Raw genomic sequence first — 18,505 nt, forward strand, 5'->3', positions numbered from 1 at the left:
CAGAATCCTCCCATGACTTCACATTGCAGTTAGAATAAAATTCATATTCCTTATGTTGGCTCCTGTCTGTACTCCATGGCTATGATCTGGCTTCTGTTTACCGTTATAGTCTCATCTTAGGCCACTCTCAACCTCCTCACTACCCTTTAGCCACACTTGTCTTCTTTCAGTTCCTCAAACATACCAAGCTCTTCCCTGCCACAGGGCCTTTGCACTTGCTATTTCCACTGCTTGAAAACTCTTTCTCTATATTCTTCAAATGGCTGTCTCCTTCTACTTCTTTAGTTCTCAGCTTAAATGCCCCTTCTCAATGAGGTTGTCACTGAGAATCCTTTTAAAATTAGGTCCTATCCATTAGTATCTGTCTCTTCGTTTCTTTCATAGCACCTTACCTAAATATATAATTATTTTATTTGTTGGCTTACTTATTTTTTTTCTATCTCCCTTATTAGAATGTAAGCTTTATAACTGCAGGAGACATGTCTATCTTGTTCCTCATTTTAACCCTGCCATGGATTGAATGAATGAATGAATCATTGTGCACTGGAGTGGTCAGGGAAAGCTACCTTGGAGAGGTAGAGGTTGAAGTGGGTTTTGAAAAATGGAAGGATAGGCAGGAAGGATTTTCATAATCAAGATGGAAAGAATTCCAGGTAGTAGAAGTGCAGTTGCTGAGGCAAGTATGGTTCTGGCACATTTGGGCAACAGTGGAAAATGGGAGCTGCCTGCAGTGGAAAGTTCTCATTAGTAACATAATGTTAAGACAACAGGTTCGTTGGTTGGTTGATGGATAATTATGTCGAGTCTTAAGAAATAGACTACTTTTACTTTTCAATGTGGGCAGTAGAAACCACTGAAACTTTTGGAAGAGGGTCATAATATGCAGTGTTTTAAGAAGGCTTTCCAAGGAGGAAATTAGTATAAAACTTTATGGAAAGTACTTCTTAAGCAGAGCAGATTAATCCCACCAGCTAAATGGCTATAGAGGAAAAAATATGAACACACACAAGTCAGAAAGGTTTCTTTTGGCTCTAAGACCATAGAATTGAACAAACTATTTAGTGAGATGATTTGAGAAAAAAAATGCAGATTAAGAAACAGACAGAGATGGACTTTTGCTTCCTTTCCTCTAATAGAGAGCTAATGGGCAAAGGAGGGTCATGGGAGATGAGAAGAGAATACATTAACTTGTGTCTCCTGCTTTTCAATAAATGAGAGGCTATAGCATTAGCAGAACTGATATTTAGTTTTAAAAAGTTACAGGAGAGAAGCTGTCTAATTTACAAACTTCAGTTCTGAAAATTAGATTTTTATGCACCAGACTACACTGTATATAGTACATGGAAATAGGCTAATTCATCCTCAGTGTTTGAAAGAAATGAAATGCATTAAAATTTAGCAAACTGTGAATTAGAACATTCAAACTATTTTGGTACTCTAGTCAGGCAAAGATCTGTGGGAACACACAGCACTCCTTCCCGATCCTGCCCTTTGTTCATGTTCCTTTCCTCTTCCCCAAAGTCCATTTCCTTCTTCTCTTCCAATCCACAGCTTATACATCCTTTAAGGCCTGGCTCCTCTAGCCAGCCTTCAAAAACTCTAGTGCTACCTTTTCACAATTCTCATAGCAATCAGAATCTGTAGTGTAGCACTCAATTTGGTACTGAGTTTGATACTTTGCTCTAAAAGTTGTTCATGAATTGTTTCATGAATGTCCTTTTCTGTCTACCCCTACTGGAACAGTATTATATAAGCATGTATCACGAGATTTGAATAAACCATTGAGGATTGATAACAGCTTGTAGATTGGTTGACTAATTAACTGATAAGATGTAAGTTAGGATTAGTAATAAGATACAAAGTGTCCTATGTCTAGTATAATGTTAAAAAAATCATAGATATTACATTAAGAAGGGACATAGCTTTGGTGAGGAGATCAAGGCCAAGAGAGATTGAATGAGTTGGTCAAGGTCAGAGAGCTAGTTAGTGGCAGAGCATGGACTAGAACTCTGCTCTCCTGCTGCAGGTTCATGAAATTTGATAATATTCTGGAGGTAGGTGCCATAAGCAAATACAGGCCTTAGTGTTTCCTGACAGGGTTTGATGATGAATCAAAATGAGAGCGAAGTGAAGAGTTCTCTGGATTCCTAAAAACAAAATGGCCCTTCAAGTTAAGTTACCTATAAGCATGTCATTTCCAGGGACCCCTCAGGCAGATAGGACTTCCATTTGCTCCTTCTTTCTCTGAGTCAGGAAGTCCTGAGTCAGAGAGAGCCATTCCCTGTGTATAACCTGGATTACACGCAAACAAGTGATAAAGTAACGTCATCTTTTGGAATCTCACGGTGATAGGATCCCTTGGTTCTACTGAGGAAGCCCTCAAAGATAACTGGGTTTTAGAGGAGTCTGTTTAGCTGCATTATGATGTGTATACCTAACTCTATACTATTTAAGATCAGACCCCTAATTTTTGAGACTGTTTCAATATAATTGTCCTCAATAGATTCAATATAATATGTCTTACTATTAGAAAAACTATCCACCCCCAAAACCCGGGTTAGCCAGTCTCCATTCATTATTTCCATCAGATAATTGTTGAAGCCCCATAATCTGGACACCTAATGTGATCTGGAAGCCAGAGACATTGCCACCAGTCCCAGCTCTGTGGTTAAACTACTGTGTGAAAAAGCACTTTTCCTCTTTGGGCTTCAGTTTTCTCATCTATGAGATGAGGATAAGTATAGTCTCTGGCAGGATTAATTCTCCAAAACCTTTCCAGCTTAGACCTCTCTCTATTTTAGACTAAGCTGCTTTTAATTTGTGTACGTAAACCACATAAATTATTTGGGGGAGGGGGAAGGGTTCTTTTTTCAACAACAGTGGTTCAACCAGGAGGATAATCCGAAACCCCTTTTCAAAGTTGGGGGTGGGAGGACATGTACAATTTGAAAAACTAGATTCTAAAGTGGCTATTGTTTTGATTCTTTTTTGGCCTCACTCTTAAATTCATTTTGAATATTAATTACAATTTTAAAAGAATATGAGATTTATTGGAAGAGAAGGGGACAAGCATGAGTTGAGGAAGGTTGAACACCACTGTTACATGAATATTCAAAGAGGAGAGCACATGCCTCTTCTTACCTCTTTCTGTGTCGTAAAGGTACACAAACTTCTCCCACTTGTAGTGACCCAAAAGACTCAGAATAGCGCCCTTCAAGGCTGGGCGCATCTGGATGACAAACTGCACATCTGCATCAGTGGGGAAGCTGGGTGTGACAAAGGATGTGTGCAGAGCTCCACAGAAGGAGGTCAGAGTGTTCATTGACATCTGGTCATAGAATCCAAAGATGGCATACACCCCTCTCGAGAACTGGGAGCAGACTGCAATGAGAAAAAGAGAAAGAAATTTCAATAGCCCCATGGTCCCTTGCTGCAGCTTGTAGGGTTGGAAGTGCAATGTATAGTTAGGCTCTAAAGGACAAAAAGAAAACCAATGATCTCTGAAATCTCTAGAAGCCCTTGAAAGTCCAGTTGCCCAGAAGGAAGAGAATAAGAAAGGGAAGCATTTATTTGAGACATCTGCATATTCTCTATGTCTATCATGAGCAGGAAACTAAGAAAAACGTGGGAAGGAAAGAGGTGAAAGTTGTCTAACTCTCCTTCAGCAACCCTTCCAGCCCACCCCCCAAATCACCCAAGTGCTCCTGTCCTTCCACCATAGCTGCCCAGGGGCTTCTTAGTATACCCAGGCCCCATCAAGGTAGAACTGTCTTGTGTCTCACCCCTTCAGTGCTTTTTCTACGAGGTGACAATAGTGACTGATGATTTAGTCAGATGAACTGCTAATGTGTCTTCTAGGAAATGTTACTCCTCTTAGGTTACATAACGCTTTAACTATAGTTATTGCATGATTACCACCCTTTATGTAGGCTATTAATGAAGAGAATTTCAGATTCTGGGAAGGCCATTGGGAAGACTAGCTTTTCAGTGCCCACGGGGTAGGTGGGCCTATTCTACCCATGTGTAATTCGCAAAGTTCTATCTTGATCCTTTTGCACTGATCTTCTTGATCTGTTAGCCCTCACATAGAATGTTCATGTCCCCTTCATGATCGTGGTCAGTTTTCCTTCATCTCAGAGTGGGCCACACCACTATCTCTTCCCTCTTCTGGCCCAGATGAGCTTAAAAAATGTGAACCAGGGCCTTCCCTGGTGGCGCAGTGGTTGGGAGTCCGCCTGCCGATGCAGGGGACGCGGGTTCGTGCCCCGGTCCGGGAAGATCCCACGTGCCACGGAGCGGCTGGGCCCGTGAGCCATGGCCGCTGGGCCTGCGCGTCCGGAGCCTGTGCTCCGCAGCGGGAGAGGCCACAACAGTGAGAGGCCCGCGTACCACACACACACACACACACACACACACAAATGTGAACCAATCTCAATATTAGCTTAAGTAGAACAAAATTAGCAAAGCAAATCAGCTACAACAACACCATGCGGTGCATTCCCAAACCAAGTGGAAATGATCTTTAGATTATTTGCGCTACTGCTCCCTTCCATTCATGCAAAGCAGGCAGAACAAGCCGCTGATAATTGGGTGTGATTTAAGGGGTCCCACATGGTCACCCTTATCTGCTAGGAAGCCAGTGTTAGGCTTACTTTTTCAGGTTTAGGGTTTTGAAAAAAAGCCTATCTTGGGAGGGGGATTAAATAGAATCTTTTTTAGCCATTAGCATGTCTGATTAGATGCCAGGACAGATGGGAAAGTGGGTGGGTCAGTTTTGATGGGAATGGGTGGGTCAGAGAAGAGAATGTAAAGGGTCTGCTCCCTTTTATCAGCCAAACTCATTACTCATTGGCTTGAGGTGGCATTTCAAAGGCGATTCTCAATCACTCAAGCACCTCCTTAGGGGAAGACAGTTGCTTCCAACTTGAGGAATTCTAAGTGACCTCCAAACACATGCACAAAAAAGCCTTTACATTAAAAGGAAAAAGCAATTAGAGAATGAGTCTGGGGCATTTCATGACATGGGGCCAAAAGAAGTATTCAAAAACAAAAAGGAAGGGGCTAGATGCCACTTTGCATTGGTCATCACCAAAGGAGACACTGAGTCCCATTCCCAAATTAATCCTGTAAATGCAGAATTTTACAGTACTAGGTTAAATCTTGGCCAGTGCACATAATGTTCTGTATAAAATTGACAATAATAATGATAACAGCTATTGAGTGCTTAGTAGGTACCAGACCCTGTACTAAGTACTATGCAAATATCATCTCTTTTAATATTCCCAGCAACCTCATGAGGTAGTGCTATCATTTCTATTTAATAGATAAGAATTCTGAGGCCAAAAAAAAAGTTCTGTCTCTTGAGTGGAGGAGCCAGGATTTGAACCTGGCTGTCTGTCCAATTCCCAAACTCACACTCCCTGGGACCCAAAACCAACAGTGACATTGGAGAGTACTTATTGGCTCGAATGAGATAGGGTTTCCAGATTTGGCAAATAAAAATATATTGAATATATATTTACATAAATAGAAAATATATAAATAGAATGTTCAATTAAATTTGAATTTCAGATAAATAAAAATTATTATTTAGTATAAGTATGCCTCAAATTCATACATATACTAAAAAATTATTTGTTGTTTATTTGAAATTAAAATTTAACTGAAGATCCTGAATTTTATCTGGCAACCCTAGACAGAACCCAATCTTATTAATGGTCATGGGGTTGGAAGACTGGAACAAGCAATCGTGGCCTTTCGCCCAAAATGATTCAGGACGTAGCCAGTAATTCTTAGATCTATACAAACTAGCATGCAAGGCCCAAGATAAAGATGAGGATCAACGAATCCTATATAAAAATAGCCTGTGGGGAAATGCAACATATTTTTCAACAAGGAAATTCCAACCTGACTAAATTATGGACAATAATTGAGGGAGAAGTAAACTCGGAGAGAGGCAAACCTATAGCTATGATCCCCTTAGAGTTTCAAAAAGCCCTTGATGTATTGGAAAGAAACAGAAAATTAAAGTATATCATAGATTCTGGTTAACTTTAAAAAAAAAAAAACCTCGCATTGCTCTTGTAATCATTGTTTTTGAACTTCAGGGGTGCAGAATTCATCATTACTAGTTTATATATGGACATTTCTTATTTATTTATTTATTTAAAATACAGTGAACACTCACAGAACCATCACCCAACCCAAGAACTATAACATTCCTAATAATTTAGTTTGACTTACGTCTTCTTTTTTTTTAAATATTCTCCCCAAATTTATTTTTAGATTCAATGCAATTCCAATCAAAATCAAGCAGGCTTTAGAAGAAAATACAGGAGGATATCTTCATGATCTCGGGTTATTCTTAAACAGGATACAAAAATTATTAACCATAAGAAAAACGGATAAGTGACTCTAAAGTTGATATGAAAAGGCATGTGGTATTAGTGCAAGGATAGACAGACAGACAAATAGAATACAATAAACAATCCAGCAAGAAATTCACACTTATATGGTCACCTGATTTATGTCTTCTTCCTCTGTTCTGTCTCCTTGTTTTGATCTCTCTCTCCCTCTGAGGTAACTACTATCCTGAAATTTTTATTTATCATTACCTTGTTTTTTTAAAAAAATATACAAACACACACACCTAAACAACTTAATGCTATTTTTCCTTGTTTTAAAACGTTATAAGGGGCTTCCCTGGTGGCGCAGGGGTTGAGAGTCCGCCTGCCGATGCAGGGGGACACGGGTTCGTGCCCCGGTCCGGGAAAATCCCACGTGCCACGGAGCGGCTAGGCCCGTGAGCCATGGCCGCTGAGCCTGCGCGTCCGGAGCCTGTGCTCCACAGCGGGAGAGGCCACAACAGTGAGAGGCCCGCGTACCACAAAAAACAAAAAAACAAACAAAAAAAAACGTTATAAGGAGGGAGTCATTTTGTATATGTGAAACCCAGACTCCAGGCAGGAGCAACCAGTGAAATCTTTAAGCCTATGTATGATGACAAACAGAATGAGACTAAGGAAGAACTTATAAAAATGCATGAGTGAGCAGGTGTGAGGGAGCCCAATGAAAATTAAAAAATTCCAAACTAAGCTTACAGCTTCGGTCACAGCTCAGGTAGGGGACTTAGGAGGATTATAGATCAGCAGCACCCCTCAAGGAACCCTCGGCTACTGTGATCTAGCAGGCAGACACACAGCGGTGGATGTCGACAAAAAGAGTGTTAGGAGAAAATCAGTAAGTGTTCTATTCCTTACGAATAAAACAGAGGTGCGGCTGTCCTGCAAGTACTGTTGTGCATAGTTACACTTTCTCCGTCTCAACATAGGCAAGTAACATAAGTAGAAGGCCCAATGGGGAAGACAACTGCCACGTGAAGACAGGGGTAATAGCGTCTGCGGGAGGCTGGGGCAAAAGGGACCTGTGAATGGCCTCTCACAGCAGATCCCTGGGCCTCTTCCTGGCTGCAGAAAGTAGGGCTGAATGGAACACTGACCTGACCCAAAGGACAGTGTCTATGTTTTTAAGCTCTTAGAATGTTTGAGCTAGAAGGAATTTAAATACTATTTCATTCAGTGGATTTTTCAAGCATAGTTTTTAGTGTAGAATCCTTTCTCCCAATGAAATTTTATGTGGAAAAGTCCAATATATAAGAGAGAAAGTGGAGCTCTTATGATTCAACACAAAGTTCCACTGACACCTCCCTAACCTAAAGAAACTGACACAAGGAGAGGAAGCGTCTGACACAAGGTCATACAATGAATTATGAACCAGTCTCCCAGAAATGCTTTAGCAGCATCTCTACACCATCCCTACTCCAGAGCTACGTAGGGCAGCATGGGTCGGGATTTGCCTGGCCTGAAAGTGACTTAACCTCAACGCCTAGCTCTCAGCATAGACGGATCCACCAGGGGGTTCCCATGACTCATCCACTAGCTGCTGCTCTCAGTTCCCTCCAGCCTCAAATCGGGAGACTGGGATGGACATATATACACTCATATGTATAAAATGGATAACTAATAAGAACCTGCTGTATAAAAAATAAATAAAATTCAAAAGCAAAAAATATATATCAATGAGAACAGGTGGCAGACTGTTGGGTGATCTTTTGGGACTCGTGATTCTTTGGGGCGACGTGTGTTATCTTTATCTGAATCCTTAATGAACCACACCCATTTCTTTATCTCAGGAGACTAGCCTCTGGTAAAATGATGATGGAAGAAATAGTTGTCTTGGCAATCCTATTAAGCCGTGAAGTGTAAAGGAAGGGGCAGGCGGACTTCGCTTCTAGTCATGGCTCTGCCAGTCTTAAGCTGCCCAACTTAACCTCTCTGAGCCTCAGTATAAAATAGAGATTATGAAGGCAGGTTCTAGAGTTAGACGGTGTAGGTTGAAATCCTGAATCCATCACTTATTAGGCAAGTGACTTAATATCTCTGTGTCTCTGACTCAGTTTCTTCATCTGTAAAATTGGGATAATAGTGCCTGTCTCAGCATTGGTCATGAAAGTTAAAATGAGTTCATTCATGGGAAGCATCTGTCTATAACAGTGCCTGGCACTTTATGCTAGCTGTTTATTCATGCAACAGATAGGTACTGAGCATCTACCATGTGCTGACACTGTTACAGGTAGTGGGAGAAACAGGAGAGAAAAAGGACCCTGTCTTCTGGGAACCTATGTACTAGTGAGGGGAAAAGACAATAATAAATGAGATAAGTAAAATGTAAAGTATGTCTTAGTTATAAATGTGGCTTTTGGTTATTGTCATGGAGTGAGGAGTAAATGAAACGGTACATACAAAATACATGGTGCCTAACATATAACTTGGCAACTAAATAGTTCTTTCTCTGTTTCTTTCCTCTTGCCAACTCTTTTTACTTTGCCCTCTGTTGACCCCATCAGTTCACCCTCCCCATGGCAACCACTGCCCTTGACTTCACACTGAGTACCCAGGTAGCACAGCTTTTCTTCTCTTTCACCTTCCCTAGACATTTCTTCAGTGCTCTTTCTTATTCTCACTCCTGGGTCACTTCTGGGTAGCAATGGGTTAAGAAAGAACCCCTGCTAATTTGACTTTGTCCTCTGACTCTACCCCTCCCTATATAATGCCTTTGTGCTGGTAAAATGCTGTCTCCACTCGGGGCCTCTGTGCCTTCCCAGCATGAAATATCACGGTTGTCTGCTTCCTAAGAGTGCCTGTCTCCATCTCTTCTTACTAGCAAAACACCAAATTCTTCTAGTTGAAGATGTCATTTCTGACCACATTCTGGATTCCTGGGGATTCTGGTGTAGCTCCCCGGCTATGTTGCCTTCAGTGGTGAGTGACAAGCAAGCCTGGAGCCAGCTGTCACACTTATATTTATAGTCCCCAAGTCTGTAGGGTCAGGACAGGTATTGTTAATGTACAGTGTGGCAGCTAATTATATCACCCACATTCCAAAAGGCATCATTACAAAAATGTCACACAACTTGATTACCCTAGAGATCAGAATATGGTTACCCTTGATTACCCTAAAGACCCAGGATATCCATATCATTTACAGAACACTTTTCATAGCCTTTTGAATTGGGGGAAAAAAGGAAACTGAAGTCTCTTGCTGACATAATGATCACACTTGAAACAAGAAGGAAGGAGAAAAACATAGCTATGGAGGAACCAATAGAGATATATCACAGGAAGGTTCTCCAGGTAATACCATAGTACAGTGAATTCCAGGGGTTCAGGGAAGCTTAGAGATGGAAGATCATGCAGTCCAATGTTTTCTAAAGCTGTGATGTTGGCCCAAGGTGAAGTTTCCAGTTTGGTGAAATATCCGTGTGTGTGTGTGTGTGTGTGTGTGTGTGTGTGTGTGTGTTAGGGTAAGGTTGACAACTGTTCATTTTTAGGAAAAACAGTCCTTTTCTCTGTATCATTTCTATTGTCTGGGTGTTGTCTGTAGAGTCCTTTCTCTTCTGAAATGATGATGATGTTGATGATACCACTCATATATATATATGACTTCACATATATATATTATATATACATATATATATTTTATATATATATATATATATAATATTTATATATGCCCCCTTTGTGGTAGGCCAAATAATGGCCTCCCAAAAGATGTCCATGTCTTAATCTCCCAAATCTGTGAATTAGGTTACATGGTAAAGGGGAATTAAGATCGCAGGTAGAGTTAAGGTTGCTAGTCAGTTGACTTTAAAATAGTGAGAGTTGGGCTTCCCTGGTGGCGCAGTGGTTGAGAGTCCGCCTGCCGATGCAGGGGACACGGGTTCGTGCCCCGCTCCGGGAGGATCCCACATGCCGCGGAGTGGCTGGGCCCGTGAGCCATGGCCGCTGAGCCTGCGCGTCCGGAGCCTGTGCTCCGCAACGGGAGAGGCCACAACAGTGAGAGGCCCGCATACGGAAAATAAATAAATAAATAAATAAATAAATAAATAAATAAATAAATAAATAAAATAGTGAGATTTGGACTTCCCTGGTGGCGCAGTGGTTAAGAATCCACCTGCCAATGCAAGGGACATGAGTTCGAGCCCTGGTCTGGGAAGATCCCACATGCCGCGGAGAAACTAAGCCCGTGCGGCACAACTACTGAGCCTGCGCTCTAGAGCCCGCGAGCCACAACTACTGAGCCTGCATGCCACAACTACTGAAGCCCGTGCGCCTAGAGCCTGTGCTCCACAAGAGAAGCCACCGCAATGAGAAGCCCACGCACTGCAAGAAAGAGCAGCCCCTGCTCTCTGCAACTAGAGAAAGCCCACGTGCAGTAACAAAGACCCAACACAGCCATAAATAAATAAATAAATATATAAAAATAGTGAGATTATCCTGGATTATTTGGGTGGTCCAATGTAATCACAAGGGTCCTTAAATGTGGAAGGCAGAAGTTAAAAAAAAAGAGTCTGTATCAGAGTGATGTGATATGAGAAAGACTTGACCAGCCATTGCTATGAATGAAGGTGGAGTGGGCTATGAGCTAAGGAAAGTAGGTGGTCTCTAGACGCTGGGAAAGGCAAGAAAGTGAATTCTCCCTGCGAGCCTCCAGACAGGAGTGCAGCCCTGCCAACACCTTTGATTTGAGCCCAGTGAGATGGCTACCAGACTTTTGACCTACAGAACTGGAAGATAATAAACGTGTGCTATTTTAAGCCACTAAATTTGTGGTAATATGTTACCGTAGTAGATAGAAAACTAAGGTACTTAACATAGCAAAAGTTAAAAGTTGCTAACTCTCTAGATTGATCTATGCTTCACTCACTTTTTTTCCCTGCTTAAAACATTTACTGATCCGAGAAGTCCAAAGGTTTGGAAACTAAAGATCTAATCTGATTTCCCATTCAGTACAGGAACCACATCCTGTGAGGTCATATTACCTCTCTTTGAATACTTCCAGCGATATGGGAGCTCATTACTCAAAGGCAGCGCTTCCTTTGCAGGGCAGCTCTGATGACAAGGGAGCTCTTCCTTAAATCGAACCTAAGTTTACCTCTTGGGCCTCTTGAATGCCAGATGATACATCGAATCCCAATTCTACATGCCCTCCACTTACTTTTATAGAAGCTCAAAAATGCAATTGACATACTCAGGAGATACATAATGGCTATTAGCTATTCAAGTGTGTGCTTTTATCCTCACTATGCTGCCTTCTTCCTGTCAGGCTAAAAATCTGCTAAAAGATTCCATCTCCCCCTGAATCCCTGCCACCTCCATAAGCTATCATTCTAACTCCTTCTTTACCATCATCGCTAATGATGGGATGATGAGAACCTTGCAGCAGTCTGCATCTGCAACCTAATTTCTGCCCCCGTCACTTTACTGAACCTGCTCTCTCAAGTTGGATGATGACCTGCTCCCTGCCAAATCCAACTCTATTCACAGCCGTCATTCGACTTGACTGCTGGGCAGCGTTAGACATTGTTGGCCACATCCTCCCTCTTGAAACTCCCCTCTCCTGTTTCAAGAGCACTAAACTCTGCTGGCTCTACCTGCCTTACTGTTTAAAATTTATGGAGTTCCTGGTACGTGCCAGGCCGGGGGTCTCATCTCACTACCTCCACGTGGATGAATTCCAAATAGGTGCCTCTAGCTTCAGACACATTCCTGAGCTCCAGATCCACATTTCTGGCCGCTAATAAAACAGCCTCACCTAGAGGCCTTCATGGCGTCACACAGTCAGCGCATTATTTCTCCATTCCCACCCTCCACCTGCAGATCTGCTCACCACCCTTCTTTCAGTCACCCAAGCTAGAGTCTTAAGGGTTATCTTTGTCTCATTCCCCTATACCATTCTCTTGTGGTGCTTCATCAATTCTACCTCTACAGAACAGTGGGAGGGGGGTTATCTATTTCCTGTTCATCTTCAGGTCAGGTTCTAGGCCCTCCCTCTCAGACTGTGACAGTAGGTCACCTGCTTCTGGTCTTTTCCCCAATCTATCATTGGCACTGCTATCAGATTACTCTCTCTCCTTTCTGTCCAACTGTATGATCAAAATACACCCATCCCAGCTCCCATTTCTGCAAGAACCTGCTCTGTGTATGAGTTGTTTATGGACTAATAAATGAATCTTTGCAAATGAGTCAGTTCGGGGTTTCTCAGCCTCGGGGCTATTGGCATTTGGGGCTGGGTAATTCTTTGTTGTGAGGGACTGTCCTGTGCACTGTAGGATGTTCAGCAGCACCCCTAGCCTCTACGCATTAGATACCAGTAGTACCACCACCACCCGCCAGTTGTGACAACCCCAAATGCCTGAAAACAGTGGCAAATATCCCCCGGGGGCATCGTCACTCCCTGTTCCCATCTCCCTCCTCCACCCGGTTTGATAACCACAGGTTTGGCTTACGACTTCCTCTCCACAGAGAACAAGGCCTTATCCTAGTGAAAAAGCACACATATCTAGGTAATCCCAAAGGAGTTGTTTTAGTAATGAAGAGTTAGGAAGAGTGGACTCTTCAAAGCCCTCCATAAGGCAGGTTCTTCCCTGGGCTTGCTCTCAAATTGGCTATTTGTGTTTAACCTGGGGATGTAGGAGGGGAAAAATCAGATAAAGGATGGAGGTGGTGGGTGGGCATGGGGTAGAAGCCAGTTCATACCTCCCCTGGGTTCATACAGATCAGCCTCCCCCGTCTGCTTGAACATCCTTTGGTCTTGGGTTCTAGTGGGTGCTTATAGGTTCCAGAGTCAGAACAAGGTGTCAGCCCCATCTCCAGCTGATGATTCCATGGTTTAATTACCATCTTTGGGTTAATTCCCTTGAACATTTTGTTCTTCTCACAGGAGCATACTGCCTTCCGACAGTCTAACTAGTTATTTTTGCAATTACGTGGCATGTATCTGAACGCTGGCAAAGACAACACTCATTATTAACATTTGATCCAAGTTGAATACAGCGTCTTGCAAATGCAGGCATTACCATATGAACACACATATTTTGGAAAATTCGTTTTTGCAACTCTAAGTGCAAACTACCCTTCCATAGCAATGTCAGAAATGGCAGGAGAAGTGCTGAGATGGGTTGGGGTAAGGAGGGGCTTTTTTTTTTTTTTTTGCGGTATGCGGGCCTCTCACTGTTGTGGCCTCTCCCGTTGCGGAGCACAGGCTCCGGACGCGCAGGCTCAGCGACCATGGCTCACGGGCCCAGCCGCTCCGCGGCATGTGGGATCCTCCCGGACCGGGGCACGAACCCGTGTCCCCTGCATCGGCAGGTGGACTCTCAACCACTGCGCCACCAGGGAAGCCCAGGAGGGGCTTTTTAGGCCCTTTTATATCAAGACATATGGTTAAGGACTGGAGCTCAGGAGTTTAAAATTTTTGCTTATTCATTCATCAAATAAAATTTTGAGTTCCTGTTGCGTGACAAACACTGTCTAAGTGCTGGGATACAGCAGTGAGCAAAACAGATACGATCTCTGTCCTCATGGTGCTTACAGTCTAGTATTGGCAGCAAATAGTAATAAAAGAATCACACCAGTGCGTGATTACCATATTCTAAGTACTACGAAGGGGAGGTATTAGGGTGTTATGAGGCTATGTGACAAGGTGACTTTAGATTAGGTCAGGAGAGAGTTATCTGACCATGTGACATTTGAGCTGATGCCTAAGAGTAGAAGAGCATCCCATGCAGAGAGAATAGCACTTGCTACGGCCCAGATGGAGGACAGCATTTGATGTACTTGAGGCACTGAAAGAAGACTAGCCTGGCTGGAGTGTGGACAATAAGGAAGAGGGTACAAGATGAGTCTGGTAGGAGGCAGGGACCCAATCCTGAAGGACCTTGTAGGATGCTGGTAAGGGATTTAGATTTTATTCTAAGGACCATGGGAGGAAATCATGGAAGGATTTTGATCATATATATTCCATGAGCTGATTTATATTTTTAAAAGATTTATCTGGCTGGTGTATGGACAGTAGATTTAAGGGGGCATCAATGAAAGCAGGGACAATATTTGGGATACTTTCCTGCAGTCTAGGTGACAGGCAATAGTAGTTTGGATTTGAGTTGTGGCAGTGGATGTGGAAAAAAATTGGAGTTTATTTTTGAGGTCAAATTGCTACTGACCTTGGGCTGGTTACTTAAACTCCTCAAACCTCATTTCCATATCTATAACCGTTAGGTTGATAGTACCTACCCCATAGCATTGTTGTGTGGATTAAATAAATATGTCCAAAGTGTGTGACTCTCATAGAAGTTTGTGCTCAATTGATAAATGTTATCTGCTCTCAATATTATTTTAAAAATTATGTCTCAGTGCTTTTGCACTGCAGTGGGTTTTTATATGATTCAGTCCCTAATTTGCTGTGTGGTCTTGGGCCAGTTACCTCACTGGGCTTCAGGTCTGTCATTTGTAAGCCAGCAGAACTAACACCTGTCCTGCCCACTTCACAGGGATGCACTGAGAATAAATGGAAATAATAGCTGAAACTCTCCTTTGAAAATTTACAAGAGCTGCTATCTAAGTGTCAATGAGTAAGTGCTATTGGTTCTTGACTCTCAGTACTCATCACCTTCATAAACAAATAACTCCACAGAATCATCATTCTTCCTTCCCAGCCTCCATCTCTGCTATTCACCCACGTATCTCCATCAATCATCTAAAATTGTCAGGGGCCTGTCTTGACTTGCAACTCATTTTACACAGGATTTTAGTACAACTCTTTTTTTTTTTTTTCGGGCCTCTCACTGTTGTGGCCTCTCCCGTTGCGGGGCACAGGCTCCGGACGCGCAGGCTCAGCGGCCATGGCTCACGGGCCCAGCCGCTCCGCAGCATGTGGGATCTTCCCAGACCGGGGCATGAACCTGTGTCCCCTGCATCAGCAGAGGGACTCTCAACCACTGCACCACCAGGGAAGCCCTACAACTCTTAACTGAAAAACTAATTGATCCAGTGATCCAGTCACAGTAAATGAAACAGTTTCTAAAGCTGGGCAGGAAAGTGATGAACTCTTATGATGCCTTTGAATCAGCCCTAAGATTTTTCATTGACAGATAAGAGCTTCAAGTTTGATATTGTGTTTTACAGAACTTGAGAGCCATTTTCTTTCATTTTGCAGCCCATGCTGGGATAGAAGCGAGGGTGAGCTGGGCCCCTAAACAAAAATCATTCTTAAAAGCTAATTAATGGTTATCTGTTATTTTATGTATGCTTGAAATATTTCATAATTAAAACCAAAACACTATAAACATAATAAAATGTTTAGGTTCATTATCAGTCAGGAAGACATGCTTTTATTTCCCATTCTGTTTGAATTCCTCAGCATCACATTCTTAATGTTGAGTGTAATGGCCTAGGTCACCCCCTCCTAAGCAATGCAAAAATCCTCTCTATAGTTTGATTGACAGGTGGGCATTCCATTGCCTCCTGAACACGTCTGATGATGGTGAACTCACCACTTTCCAAAGTAGTGCATTCTACTTTTAGACAGCTCTAATTATTAGAAATTTCTTTATTATATTGAGCACATATCTGCCTCTGTAACTTTCACCACCTATAGTTCCTTCTTTTTGCCTGAGGCTTACCGAAATATCTACTCTGTTATCTAATGGCAGGCCTTCAAATATCTGAAGATATATATCCCAACTGTCTGTGCCTTCTCTTGTTCAGGCTAATCACTCTTAGCACTTCAGATCTATGCCATAGATCCCAGGCCTTCACCACTCTGGCCATCTTCCTCTTGACGCCTTTCAGTTTGTTAAATGTCACTCTTAAGAGTCTGGTGTCTGGGATTGAGCACCACACTGTGAGTGAGGTTGAGCCCATCCAGAAGACAGTGAATTGATGCTTTCTCACTGCCCATTTGGGACTAGACATCATGTATTTATCAGCTCTGCCTCGGATGGCATTGACTTTTTTTTTTAACCAGTCCACTGTAGAATTCTGTGGAGCCTACTCTTATACTGTAGTCTTGAATTTATATCCCAGGTATCTTGTTAAGGGACTTCTGCCAAGCCAGGCTTCCCCTAACTTTGGATATGTGCTGTTAATTTTTTTGCATTTTTTTCCCATTTAAAATGTCCTTATGGTTTTGACCCACTCTTTTTTTTAAATCTCTATCCTTTTTTTTAACGTCTTTATTGGAGTGTAATTGCTTTACAATGGTGTGTTAGTTTCTGCTGTGTAACAAAGTGAATCAGCTATACTTATACATATATCCCCATATCCCCTCCCTCTTGCATCTCCCTCCCTCCCACCCTCCCTATCCCACCCCTCTAGGTGGTCACAAAGCACCAAGCCACTCTTTTAAATCTTGATTTGGTTAACAAGTTTATTAGCTATCACTTCCAGTTATGTGTCATCTACAAATTTTATCAGCCTGCTTTGGGTAGCATTATCCAAATTATTGACAAAAGTGCTGAAGAAGACAGGGTCAAGGACAGAATCAAATGCCACGCTACTTCATTCTTCACCCCTATGCTTTCCGGGATGATGACAATTAGGTAATAAGTACACTGGGCAGAATTCTTCAGTCTGCTCCAAGTGTATCTTTAATACACTTACAGTGTAGGCGATACAAATAACTCTTAAAACTGACCTTTGTTCTTCAGACACCTTCACAGATCTGAGTTTCAGGGAAAAAAATAACTGGAATGATTTTCTTTTCTCCTGGTCTCATCATCTCTGACCATGTATCTTTACTGTTTATTATTGTGTTTTATGGGGCGGGAGTAAAAGAAGAAGAGGACACTAAGAGGAGACAGAGAAATACCTTCTGGTAAAGAATGAAGCACCAGAATAATTGGGAAACTGCTCCTTTCTACCCTCCAAATCAAGTTATGTGTCATTGCCTAAGGTCAAAAAGCTGATTCATCGCCTTTTGTTGTCAGAAAGCAAGTGGCTTACCCATTTTACAGTAGAATAATTGATATCTGATTAGTTTCTGGGGTCTGTGGTCCTTAGCCTCCCTGCCTGCTAGTTGACTTTAAACAAACTGTAAACAGCCTTGTAAAATTTCCCAAATGCAACCCTGATGGGAAGCAACTCTTGAAAAGCCATCTTCACAACACCGAGAATTGGTAGTTATACAAAACAGTTCATCTTATTGCTGCGTTAAAAATCTATACAGCCTTAGTTCCCTCAAATATGTTCACAGCCTGAAGAGCAAAGAACTCATTTTTCCTCTAGGAAAAAAGGGCAAGTTTAAATTAAGGCACGTTTTCTAATTTGAATTCAACTGGTTGGATTTTTGACAGTAATTCTCCGCGCCTGGTTTGGGAGGATATTCTGGATCTGTGTGGAACATTGTGCCAAAGAAGTCCCGTCAGAGGTGTCTGTCCTGTCAAGCCTATGGCTGACATGCAGGCAGCTCTCAGTGGCCCTTGCAGGACATTACGGGATCTAGCTACGCTCTATTTTAAGGGCACTTTGATTGGGAACTACAGGTACTGTAGCTAGAATCTGAGAACAAAACCCTCTGATACCCGCACCCATAAGTCCCCCCAATCTCCTTTGTCCTTAAAAAAAGAACATCTCGGGCTTCCCTGGTGGCGCAGTGGTTGAGAGTCCGCCTGCCGATGCGGGGGACGCGGGTTCGTGCCCCGGTCTGGGAGGATCCCACACGCCGTGGAGCGGCTGGGCCCGTGAGCCATGGCCACTGAGCCTGCGCGTCCGGAGCCTGTGCTCCGCAACGGGAGAGGCCACAACAGTGAGGAATTTCAGGTCTCGAGGCTAATTTAGAAAAAGACCCAGCTTTTTAACCAGGGCACCACTTGCTCAAAATGTGTTTCCTATGTCTCGTGATTGTCTTCGACCAGAGTTGTCTGATCTGGTAGCCACTAGCCACATGTGGCTATTTGAATGAAAATTATTTGAAATTAAGTAAAATGAAAGATTCTGTTTCTCAGTTACACTATCCACATTTCAAGTGCTCCACAGCTACATGTACTGGCCAGTGAGTGCAACATGGTACGTTTCCATCATCATAGGCAATGCTGGGCTAGTAGGTCCTATTAAAGTTGCCTGCTGTGCCTACCCAACTAAATGTTTTAGATTCTAATATAACCTGC

The 18,505-nt window shown here is 42.6% G+C and overlaps 1 protein-coding gene across 8 annotated transcripts in view; it reads right to left on the bottom strand.

Annotated features, from left to right (window-relative positions):
• Positions 1-18,505, bottom strand: part of GRIA3 (glutamate ionotropic receptor AMPA type subunit 3) — a 293,982-nt gene that overhangs the window by 214,650 nt on the left and 60,827 nt on the right. For all 8 annotated transcript variants that reach the window (XR_009560811.1, XM_060293089.1, XM_060293090.1 and 5 more), the window contains one exon: positions 3,142-3,381. Coding sequence is in view for 7 of the 8 variants with exons in the window: in XM_060293089.1 (XP_060149072.1) it covers positions 3,142-3,381 (240 nt within the window). In the remaining variant the exon portion in view is untranslated. The remainder of the gene's footprint in view (positions 1-3,141; positions 3,382-18,505) is intronic.

Source organism: Globicephala melas, chromosome X (assembly GCF_963455315.2).
Source record: "Globicephala melas chromosome X, mGloMel1.2, whole genome shotgun sequence".
Lineage (NCBI taxonomy): Eukaryota > Metazoa > Chordata > Mammalia > Artiodactyla > Delphinidae > Globicephala > Globicephala melas.